The sequence below is a fragment of the Bufo bufo genome, chromosome 4, assembly GCF_905171765.1.
Source record: "Bufo bufo chromosome 4, aBufBuf1.1, whole genome shotgun sequence".
In the NCBI taxonomy this organism is placed as follows: Eukaryota; Metazoa; Chordata; class Amphibia; order Anura; family Bufonidae; genus Bufo; species Bufo bufo.
The window spans coordinates 479961644-479974767 of record NC_053392.1 but is presented as its reverse complement, the minus strand read 5'-3'; the positions used below and the strand labels follow the sequence as shown (position 1 = coordinate 479974767).

General features: G+C 43.1%; 1 protein-coding gene across 2 annotated transcripts in view; it reads right to left on the bottom strand.

Annotated features, from left to right (window-relative positions):
- Nucleotides 1-13124, bottom strand: part of MTHFD1L (methylenetetrahydrofolate dehydrogenase (NADP+ dependent) 1 like) — a 309383-nt gene that overhangs the window by 188773 nt on the left and 107486 nt on the right. For both annotated transcript variants that reach the window (XM_040429522.1, XM_040429523.1), the window contains exons 16-18: nucleotides 6833-6935; nucleotides 6240-6316; nucleotides 5052-5192 (exon numbers count right to left, since the gene is read on the bottom strand). In XM_040429522.1, the coding sequence (XP_040285456.1) occupies nucleotides 5052-5192; nucleotides 6240-6316; nucleotides 6833-6935 (321 nt within the window). The remainder of the gene's footprint in view (nucleotides 1-5051; nucleotides 5193-6239; nucleotides 6317-6832; nucleotides 6936-13124) is intronic.

The window sequence follows — 13124 nt, the reverse complement described above, 5'->3', positions numbered from 1 at the left end:
GTGATGTGGCATATTCTTTCAACTTTAAAGAGGACCTTTCACCAGAATAAAACCTCTAAACTGACTATACAGACGTGTAGAGCGGCGCCCAGGGATCTCCCTGCACTTACTGTTATCCCCGGGCGCCGCTCCGTTCACCCGGTATAGCCTCCGGTATCTTCATAGTTAGGCTCCACCCAGGGGAACCTGCCGGGGTCTTTCTCCTATGCTGTAGCGCTGGCCAATCACAGCACTCAGCTCATAGCCAGAGAGTTTTTATTTCTCTCAGGCTATGAGCTGAGCGTTGCGATTGGTCAGCGCTACAGCATAGGAGAAAGACGCCGGCAGGTTCCCCTGGGTGGAGTCTAACTATGAAGATACCAGAGGCTATACCGGGTGAACGGAGCGGCGCCCGGGGATAACCGTAAGTGCAGGGTGATCCCTGGGCGCCGCTCTACACGTCTGTCTAGTCAGTTTAGAGGTTTTATTCTGGTGAAAGGTCCTCTAACATTTCTGACTGATTTATCTCTGTACATGTGCCCCCTCCAGGTTTTGGAAAAAAATTGCTTTACTGTATGCATTGTGTTTATGTACACGTATTCCATGCAACTCCTCTGGCATAAACCTAGTGGAAAATCTACCAAATTCACTAAAGGAAAAGACAGGAGTTCCTCCAGTTCACATAAAAGTTTTTATTGAGTAATAAATAAACCACACAACTCTGCTATTTTACTGGAAACAAGCCTCAGTAAATTAGGAGATCCACAGTGAATAAAACACGCCAATAAAGACCACAACACTAAGGAATTAGAACATGTACTGTGTAGTTTCATTGTGGTGTTCATTCACTGGGGTTAGCTAATCAACTTCCCTCTTCTCTGCCAATAAGAAAGACCACGATACAAGGCTTAAAAATGATGAATACCGTATATTAAAATATACAAAATACTGCAGGGTTATGAGTTGCATCTGGCACAGTCGACATTAAACCAAGAGGAAATCCTCTGCATGCAACCAAAGAGTGTGCTTCATTAAACAAACTTGGTTATACTTAATATATCAAATGTCCACGGAAGGTCTAATCTATGTCAGATCCACTTAACGTAATTGATACAACAAGGTGGCAGCCGTCAATCATATTCGGGGCTAACAAACAGAACTCCCTGTAGATCTATACATTCACTGTTTATTAGAGGAAAAGAATTTGGCAAGGAAAATAATTCATTCTTCTAGAACCAGATACTTCCTGCGGTGTAATTCTTTTTCCGATAACGAGCGCTCATTCAATTTTATTCTGATTCTTGTTAAAAAGACATTTTAGCTCTCCAAAGAGAATACCATTATTCAAACGACTGTCAGGCAAAAATCTAAATAAGGCCTATTGCACACGGACGTTTTTTTTTCCCGTTTACTGGACGTTTTTTGCGGTCCGTATACGGAACCATTCATTTCAATGGGTCCGCAAAAAAAACGGAATGTACTCCGTATGCATTCCGTTTCCGTATTTCCGTTTTTCCGTTCCGTTTTAACATAGAACATGTCCTATTATTGCCCGCAAATCACAGTCCGTGGCTCCATTCAAGTCAATGGGTCCGCAAAAAAACGGAACACATACGGAAATGCATCCGTATGTCTTCCGTTTCCGTTCCGTTTTTTGCTGAACCATCTATTGAAAATGTTATGCCCAGCCCAATTTTATCTATGTAATTACTGTATACTGTATATGCCATACGGAAAAACGGAACGGAAAAACGGAACATAAACGGAAACACAACGGAAACAAAAAACGGAACGGATCCGTGAAAAACGGATCGCAAAACACTGAAAAAGCCATACGGTCGTGTGCAATAGGCCTAAAACTAATGGAAACTAAAAAGGCAGAAACCATTAACACGAAAGATTTTGAAAAATGGTTTTCTGCTGAGCTCTAACCGATGTGCTGATACCATTGTGATAAGAGCTTCGCATCACTATGCTACTCCTATCATCTTAGTCTAGTTTCCTGACAGTGACGTTTCCTCAACGATGACAGATATTGGGACAGTTAAAATATACTTTGTTAAATTTTAACATTTAGATTTTTCAATTATATTCTACAAACCGGTGAATCAATCTTTACTAAAACAAGTAGAAGCTCAGAATAAAAAGGCTGCAAAGGGAAAGGACAAAATCAAAGAATCGTGTCTAAAGGCCCTATTGTAAAACTATATTTGGGCTTAAAGGTCCCACTACATTTTTCCCGGAAGAATAAAAAATAAAAAAAATACTCCTTTTACCATTGAGGAGTATTTTCAGCAGAGTATAAAAGTTGCAGTAATTCAAATACAAATACGTAGGCCTAAATAATGTTAAGGGCTTGTTCACACCTGCGTTGGAGGCTCCATTCGGGGCCTCCGTTGCAGATTCTATGAAAAGAGCAGACAAAAAAGCCTGGACTTTGTTTGGTAAAAAGACAGGATCCCATCATAGTCAACGGAGTCTGTTCAGCTCTGTTCGGGTCAGTTATGTGCCGATCCAGCTCTTCAATTTTTATTGTTCTGCTCATCGAACAGAACAGAAATAAATAGCGGTGGTGTGAACGTGGCCTAAGAGGTTGGTATTACTACAGGTAAACCATTACTTGTCTAAGTAACATATCTCCTCTCCAGTCAGCTTCTCCAACATACAGTGCCATGTAAATAACATCCCACCCTCTCTCCAGCCCCTCCAACATACAGTCCCATAAAAAATAAAACATTGCTCCAGCATAGGGCTAATAAGCCCGAGAGGGGTTTGGAGTGAACGCACCGCTGGCTATTAGGCCCCCTGCACACGAACGAGTGCACCCCGTGGTCGTGCTGTGGGCCGCAATGCACGAACACAGTCCGTGGGGCAGCCGCAGTGGATCGCGTACCCATTCACTTTAATGGGTCCGCGATCCGGCCGTTCCGCAAAAAGATAGGACATGTCCTATCTTTTTGCGCAACAGAAGTACGGGATGAAACCCCACGGAAGCACTCCGTAGTGCTTCCGTTCTGCACCTCTGGATTTGCAGACCCATTCAAGTGAATGGGTCCGCATCCGTGATGCAGAATGCCCACGGAACGGCACCCGTGTATTGCGGATCCGCAAATCGGTCCGCAATACGGCAACAGGAAGCACACGTTCGTGTGCAGGGGGCCTTAGGGTGATAAAGTACAGGGAAGATGAACTATATTGGACTGTACTTTATTACTTGGCTATAATAGCTGTGCATTCATTACACAACACACACACACACACACACCCCTGTACATCACACACTGCACTACATACATCACACACATCTATACATTGCACACTGCGCTGTCACTCTGTACTGCACATCAAACTGGATGTCCAGGCTGGGCTGTAGTTGTCCACCACTCCAGAATCCACTTCAGCTCTACTGCCACCATGTTCACCGATGTCCTTGGATAATTTTTGCACTGTTTTCGCTACACAAATCATTTTAAAGCGGTTGTCCCATCTCACCATTTCCAGGGAATATGAATGGGAGCTACGCAAACAGTATAGCAGAACAAGCTATGCTGCTTCTGTTACGTAGCATAATTTGTTACGCTACGCCGTTTATTTAACTCTAATTCACTACAATGGGGGTACTAGGCCGTTTCCATAAGCCCAGCCACCTAGTGCCAGTGCGCAATCCCATCTTTACAGGTCACAATTAAAGCAATGATATCCAGCCCTGGTACTAGTCTTGCTAAATCCCACAGTCGAGCTGCATTATGAGGCATGTAAGCATCCATTCTCAAAAGCCTGAAGGTGATAGTCTCAATGGTTTATACCAGGAATGGCCAACCTGCGGCTCTATAGCTGTTGTAAAACTACAACTCCCAACATGCCCTGCTGTAGGCAGTCTGGGCATGCTGAGAGTTGTAGATTTGCAACAGCTGGAGAGCCGCAGGTTGGCCATTCCTGGTTTATACTAAATCAGGCATCCTCAAACTGCGGCCCTCCAGCTGTTGCAAAACTACAACTCCCAGCATGCCCGAACAGCCTACAGGTATCAGCCTACAGCAGGGCATTGTAGTTTTACAACAGCTGAAGGGGCGCAGTTTGAGGATGCCTGTACTAAATGAATAAGCGAATCTGGTCATCTCCTATCCCCACATATAGGGCTCAGACAACCATAGCGTTTTGGGTTCCACAAATTGCGGATCCGCAAAACACGGCTACTGGCACTATGATTTTAAAAAATGCCTTTTCTTGTCCGCAACTGCGGACAAGAATAGAACATGCTCTATCTTTTTGTGGGGCCGCGGAACAGAACAAGGGATGCGGACAGCACACGGTTCATTGAAATGACTGGGTCCACACCTGTTCCGCAACATTGCGGAACGGATGCGGACTCATAGCTGTCTGAATCAGCTCTAAAGAGTAAATGCTCGATTATAAACTTTATTATTATTATTATTTTTTTATAATGTTACTAGGGACCAAATGTGCACCCGAAGTTCAGGTGTCTATAGGGTTTCAGAATCCATACACTGCTGACATGTCAGCGGTGTACTGATGTACAGAATCCACTGTGATGCCCCAGTGAGTGATGTACAGGCATTTGCAAACACAGCTGCCCCTGCCTGTGGTGCTTGCACCGCTAAGCTGGAGCCTGGCACAGGGCATTGGTGTAGGGTCTCCTGCACCGATTTGCTATGCAGAACTTTTAGCTGAGCAGTCAGAGGCAGGAGCTCTGTAACACACTGCTGCTCCTGCCTGTGCCCGCTCAGCTGCCTCCGGAGCACCGGTACAGGGCCCCCATTCTCGTGATCAATAGGAGTCCCTGCAGTAGGGTCCCCAGCAATCTAATAGTTATTTCCTATACTGTGGACATTAATATTATTTGTACGCATCACTGTGAGACTAGTTATACACAAATATCACTCGCATATCAGTGTGCTCAGTAGATAGGTTAGGCTAAAGAGGTCTACAACTCTGGGAACAGGAACTGCAGCAATATGTGCAACTGTATTAATCTTCTTTGCAAACAAATATCCCTGATCTATAACTTGAATCACAATAAATTGTAAAACATTTTAACTGTTAACCCTTACCAGGTCTTCTGCTGTCACTGGCTGTCCACGCTTGTCACTGGCTACCACCATCCTTCCGAATCTTTCCTTCATATCACGCAGGTCGTTGGTTAAGGCGAGTATAGCCATGATCTCACTTGCCACTGCAATATCAAACTGGGCCTGGAAAGAAATATGAAATATTAAAAAAATATATATATATATATATAAAGTCTGCCTGGCTGAAAGATCTGGTGAAAGTCTGCCGAAACAACCTGCCAGAAACCTTCACCGGGATGTGAACGTAGCCTTAGTGAACCAAACTTATGTACCAAAGTGCCCTGATTTTAGGAAACTGCCACCACAATGTACTTTAAGAGCAGCACTACCCAGGAAACCTCGTGAAAAGGACTGCTGAAAGTATCACTATGGCAGAAAAGAAATGTGCTGCTAAGACAGTGTAGACCGCCGCCGCTTTGGTTACCCAGTTTGCAATACTGCATAAAACTGCTCAAAACACATTATAAAAATGTTCCAAATGGTGTAATAGATACTCACCCTCAGCTACCATTCCAAAGTTTACCAAAAGGTAAAGTTTCCAAAAGTTCCCAGCTGGTTTCCACTTCCTGGTCTGTGTGTGACACACAGGAAATGCCAAGAGATTAACGATCAGCCAATCACCAAAGCAGCGGTCATCTACCTCACTCAGTGATTGGCCGATTGGTCAGCTCCTGCCATTTCCTGTGTATCAAGCCTAGACCGGAGAGGGAGACCGGAGGGGACACCGTAAGCATTGCACCGGCAGCTGCGGGTACTGATTTTGTTTTTCACACCACTGCTGGGAACTCCATTTAAACTACCAGAGGCCAGACATTTCCAATAAGATTAAATATATATTAAAAAAGCCTCAGTGAGAGTAAGTAAATAGTTTAGGATAAAACTAAAGATTTGCTGTCCCCCAGAGTATTGAAGAATGTGCCCCCAGGAAAATCGGGTTAGAATAATTTCACCACATTTTCTATCCTTTGAAGTTAGAAGTCGATTCTTGTTTATTTTGCTGCCCAGATTATAAAGTGAACATTACACATCATTCTTGAGGTCACACATAAAAAAGCAACATAAACCACACACAAGGACAGCTAAAATAAAATTCCCTCGCACCACAGAAATGTATCCACACACTACAGTCATAATACATTCCTAAAAACACTAGGGATTACAAAGTGTTACCTGACGTTCACAGCCCTTCTCAGTGTTTGCTTGTCCAATAGTGATTTTCCTAAGAAATCGATCATTTGTGTCCATCACTATGGAACAGATAAGATATTTATTTTTAACAGTAGTCAGGTCAAACAGTATATGATCACATATTAGCTTTCAGTTCTTCTGAACCGTCAGAAGAAGGGCTCATGCACATGAACGGATTTTATTTCAGTGTCCGTTCCGTGTTGACAGACCATATCCGGAACTATTTCAATGGGTCTGCAAAAAAAAAAAAAAAAAAAAGCACACTGCATGCAGGACTTTTTTCTGTCTAAAAAAAAAAAAAAAAAAAAAAAAAAAAGGATCTCAGACGGAAATTGATGACAACTGAAACAGCATGTTTTTTTTTTTTTGTTTTTTTTTTTACAGGATCCTGTTTTTTGGTTTTTTTTTCCCCCTCTCTCTTCTTCTGACAGATCAGAAGAACAGAAAGCTAAACGGTGATGTGAATGCACCCTTACAAAATTACAATAGGAGCAGCATTGCAGTAAGCAGCTCAGTCTCCTGGAATTGTGCAGTTCCAGTTTGAAAACCCCTTTAAATGACACCTTCAGCCTCACCTCTCTGCCAAGTTATTGTAGCAGGGTCAATGTCCAGGCGCACAAATCTGCTGAACTCTTCTGTAGTCAATGATCCAGGGTCAGTCTTCTCAATTCCTATTCTCTAAATAGAAAAGAAAACAATAGTTGAGACTTCAAGGATACAATACAGTTAGGCATCTTGCACACGAAAGAGAGCCCCCCGTGGCCGTGCTGCGGCCCGCAAATTGCTGTGAGGCAGCTGCAGCGGATCGCGGACCCATTCACTTTAATGGGTCCGCGATCTGGACGTTCCGCAAAAAGATAGTATGCGTTCTTTTTGCGGAACAGGAGTACGGGACGAAACCCCACGGAAGCACTCCGTAGTGCTTACATAGGGTTCTGTTCCGTGCTTTCGTTCTGCACCATTCCGCATCTCCGGATCCATTGAAGTGAATGGGTCCACATCCGTGATGCGGAATGCACACAGAACAGTGCCCGTGTATTGCAGACCCGCAAATGTGGTCCGCAAAACGGCCATGGAGTGCACGAGTTTGTGTGCAATAGGCCTTAGTGGAATGAGTTCTTTGCTTTCTGGTATACTGCTGCACAGATCGCCTATTTGGTGTGTGCCAGAGACCATGCACCCCAAGATTAAATTAGGAAGTCATGACATGATACACGATTTGTCAATCAAACAAATCACAATGTATATGAGCGTGACAAGGATACTGAACACATACATTAGGTATATCTTCATTATGGCACATGGCCAGGCATTTCCCAGATTCAGAATAGAGCACACAGACTAATTTCTTGCATTTCAGAGATAAAGTAAACTTGTTCTGTTCTGAATTACAATGGCGATTCTAGATCAGAATTCAGCAATGTGAACTCATGTACTGTATGGTTTTGACGAGATTCCCACTTTAAGGCTAGGTTATTATTAATTATTATTTTAAGGAGCTATTAATTCCAGGGCACCGTACATCTGAAAAGGGGTGCACATCCAATGCATTTGGAAAGTCTTCAGACCCTTTCACTTTTTTCACATTGTTATGTTGCTGCCTTGTGCTAAAAATCTTCACGCAACACACCATGAGAAAGTGAAAACAAAATTTTAGAAGAGTTTGCAAATGTATTAAAAAAGGAAAAACTTAAATTTCACATGGACACACACATTTCAGACCGTTTGCTATGACACTTAAAATTGAGCTCTGGGGGCCTCACATTTCTCTAGATCATCCTTAAGATGTCTGTACATCTTAACTGGAGTCCACCTGTGGTAAATTCAGTTGGATATCTGAGCAAAAACAAAGCTATAAAGGAGGAAAGAACTTCCTGTAGAGTTGAGACAGGATTGTGTGGAGGCACAGATCTGGAGACAGGTGGGTCATTCCATGTCAACTGGACCAACCTAGAAATCCGACCCTCTCCAAATTGAATATACATTTTGCACAGATGTTCCCTAGGCTCCTAAATGAAATCTTACACAATTTTTCTTCTGGGCCTCTGTTGGTTCCAGAGTTTCAGGCAGCTGATGGACCAGCTGTAATGCGCTGCTTGCTGCATAACCCAAAGTGGCAACTTTGTCAAGGCACAGTATCTTAAGGAGTTAAGCTAGGAGACTGAAATTTTGCAGGTTAGTAAAACTACTTAGTCTTAGCCTTGCAAAGTTTTGTGCCTTAAGAAGGCTTCACTCAATTTTTACATGCCATCAAAATAGGCCAAAAAATTGTCAAATGACAGTTAAGGGCCTACTTGGACTGCCCACTGCTCCTGACATGCATGTCTGATCAGGCTATAATTTTGCCAGGCGTTATGGCCCGTGCAGTATATCTTAAAGTCACATACACAAGCTTTCCAACCAACTTGAAGACCAGATATGATTAGACAAAGAAATGACATTTCATATTTTTGCTACTATGGGGGTGGAAATCTCAAATATGTAATTTTTTATCTTTTTTTATTTTATTTTTATTAATCTCATCTAAAAGATTTTTTTTGCCACAAAAGTTTCCCTGTTTTATCTTTGACCCGGCCTTATGTTGGCCAGAACTAAGCTCACAAGAATGTACCTATTTTGCATGCGTGCATAAACTTCACTACAAGGAGACATTTTGGGTGGCCGCCTGTTTGACAGGCTGGTGAGCCAGAAACATAAGATTATGTAGTGCTGCTGAGCTTGTTATGCCAATATAACTTTTAGCTATATTTCATTACACATATTCTGATTAATTGTGGGTTGCCATTTTAAATTGGCACATTTCTCATCAATCTTACATTGAACGACTCAGCTACTGCCAGTTCAACAGAATTATTGCCATTGCCAAGGAGCAATTTCCAACAACAAGAGAAGATACCAGCCATGGGTGTCCAAGTTTTATTGAAGAAAAACAAGAAAGTAAAATCACAACATGCATACTAAAATTGCTAAAAATAAATAAAAATAAAATTATTTTACAAGACTTCTTTTAATCTTTCTCAAATTGCACAACGTTTTTAATTTCCTGTCAATGTTCACCAAAACATATTTGTGGGAAGACATTGTCTGGACAGATTGACATTCAGGTTCCAGAACACTTGCAATAAATGAGGTTGCATCATTCAAAATTTTGCTAACACAAATATTAGTTGTATCAAAGGGTTGGTGCTCCCTTGTCCCAGATTTTTGCGGCAAAAAGCATGCTCTTTTAGATGAGATTAATAAAAATAAAAAAAAGATTAAAAATTACATATTTAAGATATTTCCACCCCAATAGTAGCAAAAACTGGCAAACCTATGAAATTTAATTTGTCTAATCATATCTGGTCTTAAAGTTGGTTGAAAAGCTTGTATATGTGACCTTAAGATATATCGCATGGGCCATAATTCCTGCAAAATTACAGTCTGATCAGACATGCATGTCAGGAGCAGTGGGCAGTCAAAGTAGGCCCTTAACGGTCATTCGTCAATTTTTTGGCCCATTTTGATGGCATGTAAAAGTTGTCAAGCCTTAAGGCACCAAACTTTGCAAGGAGACTTAGCCTAAGTAGTTTTACTAATCATCAGCTGCCTGAAACTCTGGAACCAACAGAGGCCCAGATTAAAAATTTTGTAAGATTTCATTTAGGACCCTAGGGAACATCTGTGCAAAAACCCGGAATTAGTCTTACCGGTAATTCTGTTTCCATGAGATCACCACGACAGCATACAAGGAGATTGACCCCTGACCTCTTTAGGGGCAGGAACAGAGAAAGGTTAAATACCCCCCTCCCACCAACACCAGTGTTTCCAAAATCACACAGAGTAACCCGGTGGTGACAAAAACAAACAGTGAAAAAGGTATTACTTCATACCTTCTGGAGACCCTCCAAAGTTAAAAAATTTTGAAATATATGTAGGGAGGGAATAACGTGCCATCATGATGATCTCATGGAAACAATTACCGGCAAGACTAATTCCGGGTTTTCCATAGCATCATCACGACGGCATACAAGGAGATATAAAAAATATATCAGTTAAGGGGGGGGGCTACGGCCTGGAGGACTTTCCGTCCAAAGGACAGATCAGAGGATCTGGAAAGATCCAGGTGGTAGTGATTTATAAATTTATGGATGCTGGACCAAATGGCAGCTCGGCATATTTCTTCCAGGGAGGCGCCAGCTCTCTCTGCCTGAGAGGAAGACATGGCCCTAGTAGAATGGGCCCTAATGTTGACTGGACACAGATGATTTTGAATTTGGTAACACAGGCAAATAGTTTCCTTGATCCATCTAGCTATAGAAGACCGGGAGGTTTTCTGGCTCTTGTACCTTCCTCCAAAGAGAACTAGCAAGTTGTCGGATTTAAAGAAAAAAACTTTCCAGTAGCAAAAATATAGTTTAGAACTGCCCGTCTAACATCCAGAGAGTGGAAGGACGACTGTCATTAGAAGGGTGTTGACACAAGGAAGGCAGGGTAATTTCCTGGCTCCAATGAAAGCTGGATACAACTTTAGGGAGAAAACCTGGGTCAAGTCGGAGAATGATCCTATCATCTAGGACACGGAGGTAGGGTTCCCTAACGGATAGAGCCTGCAACTCGCCTAATCTGTGGGCTGAGGTTATTGCAATTAGGAAGGCAGTCTTTAAAGGACAATAATTTAATTGGACAGTCGGTAATTGGTTCAAATGGTGGTAGAGTGAGACCCGTAAGGACAATATTTAAATCCCAGGAGGCGACACGGGAGGTGATTGTTGGACGGAGTCTGGTAGCCGCTCTAATGAATCTTCTGATCCAACGATGACTAGCTATATCCTGGTCAAAAAAACAACTTAGGGCTGAGATTTGGACCTTCAGGGTAGAGGGTCTAAGCCCCAGGTCGAGACCCTGTTGCAGAAAATCCAGGATTCTTTGAATGTTGGGTCTATGCAGGTGTGGAGACTTGTCGCCACTCCAGGAACAGAAGCGCTTCCAGATTTTAAGGTAGATTACGGATGTTACCTTCTTTCTGGAGGCTTTCAAGGTAGTAATAACTTTATCTGACAAGCCCTGTCGACTTATAGTCTGGGTTTAAGGATCCATGCTGCTAATTTCAGAAACTGTGGGTTTGGGTGCAGAACCGGACCCTGATGGAGTAGATCCCCCCGCATAGGAAGGGGCCAAGGATCCTGGAGGGAGTATTTCTGGAGAGATGCGAACCAGCTCCTCTTCGGCCACAGGGGAGCGATCACGATCCCTGTGGCCTTGTCCTGGCGAATTTTCTGGATTACCTTCGGAATTAAGGGGAGCGGAGGGAAGGCATAGCATAGTTTCCAATGCCAACGGATGGCGAAGGCGTCCAAGGCATGAAGTCTGTCCCTGGGATTTAAGGAACTGAATGTCTCCACCTATGAGTTTACCCTGGTGGCAAATAGATCCACGTCGGGCATCCCCCACTTTTTTACCACTAACCTGAATGTCTGAGATTAGGGACCATTCTGTATGATTGATCTTGTGGTGGCTGAGGAAATCCGCTTCCCGATTCAGCGTTCCTTTCAGATGAACTGCAGAGATGGAGGCCACTTTCTGCTCCACCCATGAATTTTTTTTTTCTTTTTTGTCAGCGTTTGAAGAGTTGTTGACCGCGTTCCCCCTTGATGAGAGCGATAAGCGATGGCAGTAGTGTTGTCGGATAGTACTTTTATATGGTGAAGACGTAGTATTCCCTCTGCCGCCTTCAATGCTTCCCAAACTGCATTCAGTTCCCTGAAATTTGACGACTGGGATTTGATAGATTGTGGCGGGGTGCCCTGAAAAAGACGATCTCCTACCTTTGCGCCCCAGCCGGACAGACTTGCGTCTGTTACTATTTGCATTAGGGGAGTTTTCTGCCAGGGAGTCCCCTTGGATAAGTTTCCGTGGTTCTTCCACCAATTTAGAGACTGAAGTACCCGAATTGGTGGGATCACTCGATCTAGGGAGGATTGACGCCTGTTCCAGACACCCAGGATCCTAAACTGAAGAGGTCTGAAGTGAATCTGGCACCAGGGAACTGCCGGAATACAGGATGTTAACAGACCTAACAGACTCATTGCCTCTCCGATTGTGCATGACCTTCTCTTCTGAAAGGATTAGATTTTTTGCTGAAGAGTCGAGATCTTGTCTTGGGGTAGGAATACCGCTTGCCTTCGGGAGTCCAGAATCATGCCCAAAAAAACTGACCTTTCTTGAGGGGGGGGGGGAGGATTTGTTTTAGTTTATAATCCACCCGAGGTTGTTTAGGATAGAGAGAAAATATTTCAGATTTGAGTTGATCTGATAGAGATCTTCGCTGATCAGAAGAAAGTCGTCCAAGTAGGGAACTACCATAAGTCCCTTTCTTCTGACGAAAGGCAACCATCTCTACCGCCACCTTTGTAAAGATCCTCAGGGCCGATGAGATCCCGAAGGGAAGGGCTGTAAACTGATAATGAATTTTTCCCGTTACGTCCTGGAATGCAAACCGGAGAAAACTCTGAATCGGTGTGAATGGGAATATGGTAGTAAGAGTCTCGCAGGTCTATTGTACACATGAAGATGTCTTTGCTTAAAAGTGATATCGTAGATGCAAGGGTTTCCATCCTGTTTAAGGGTTTCAGGTTTATGATTGTACGAAATGTGCCTTCTTTTTTCTTGATTAGGAATAACGTTGAATAGTATCCCCGGCCCCTTTATGGAAGTGGAACATGGGTGATTACATTCATCTGATGAAGATTCTGGACTCCCTGCCAAAGGTTGGGTTGAAATCGTGTCAGCGAAAATATGTTTGGGGGTTTTGAAGACCACTCTATCCGATAGCCTGTACCGACTATTTTGGAGACCCATGGATTTTGGGAAATAGATTCCCATTCC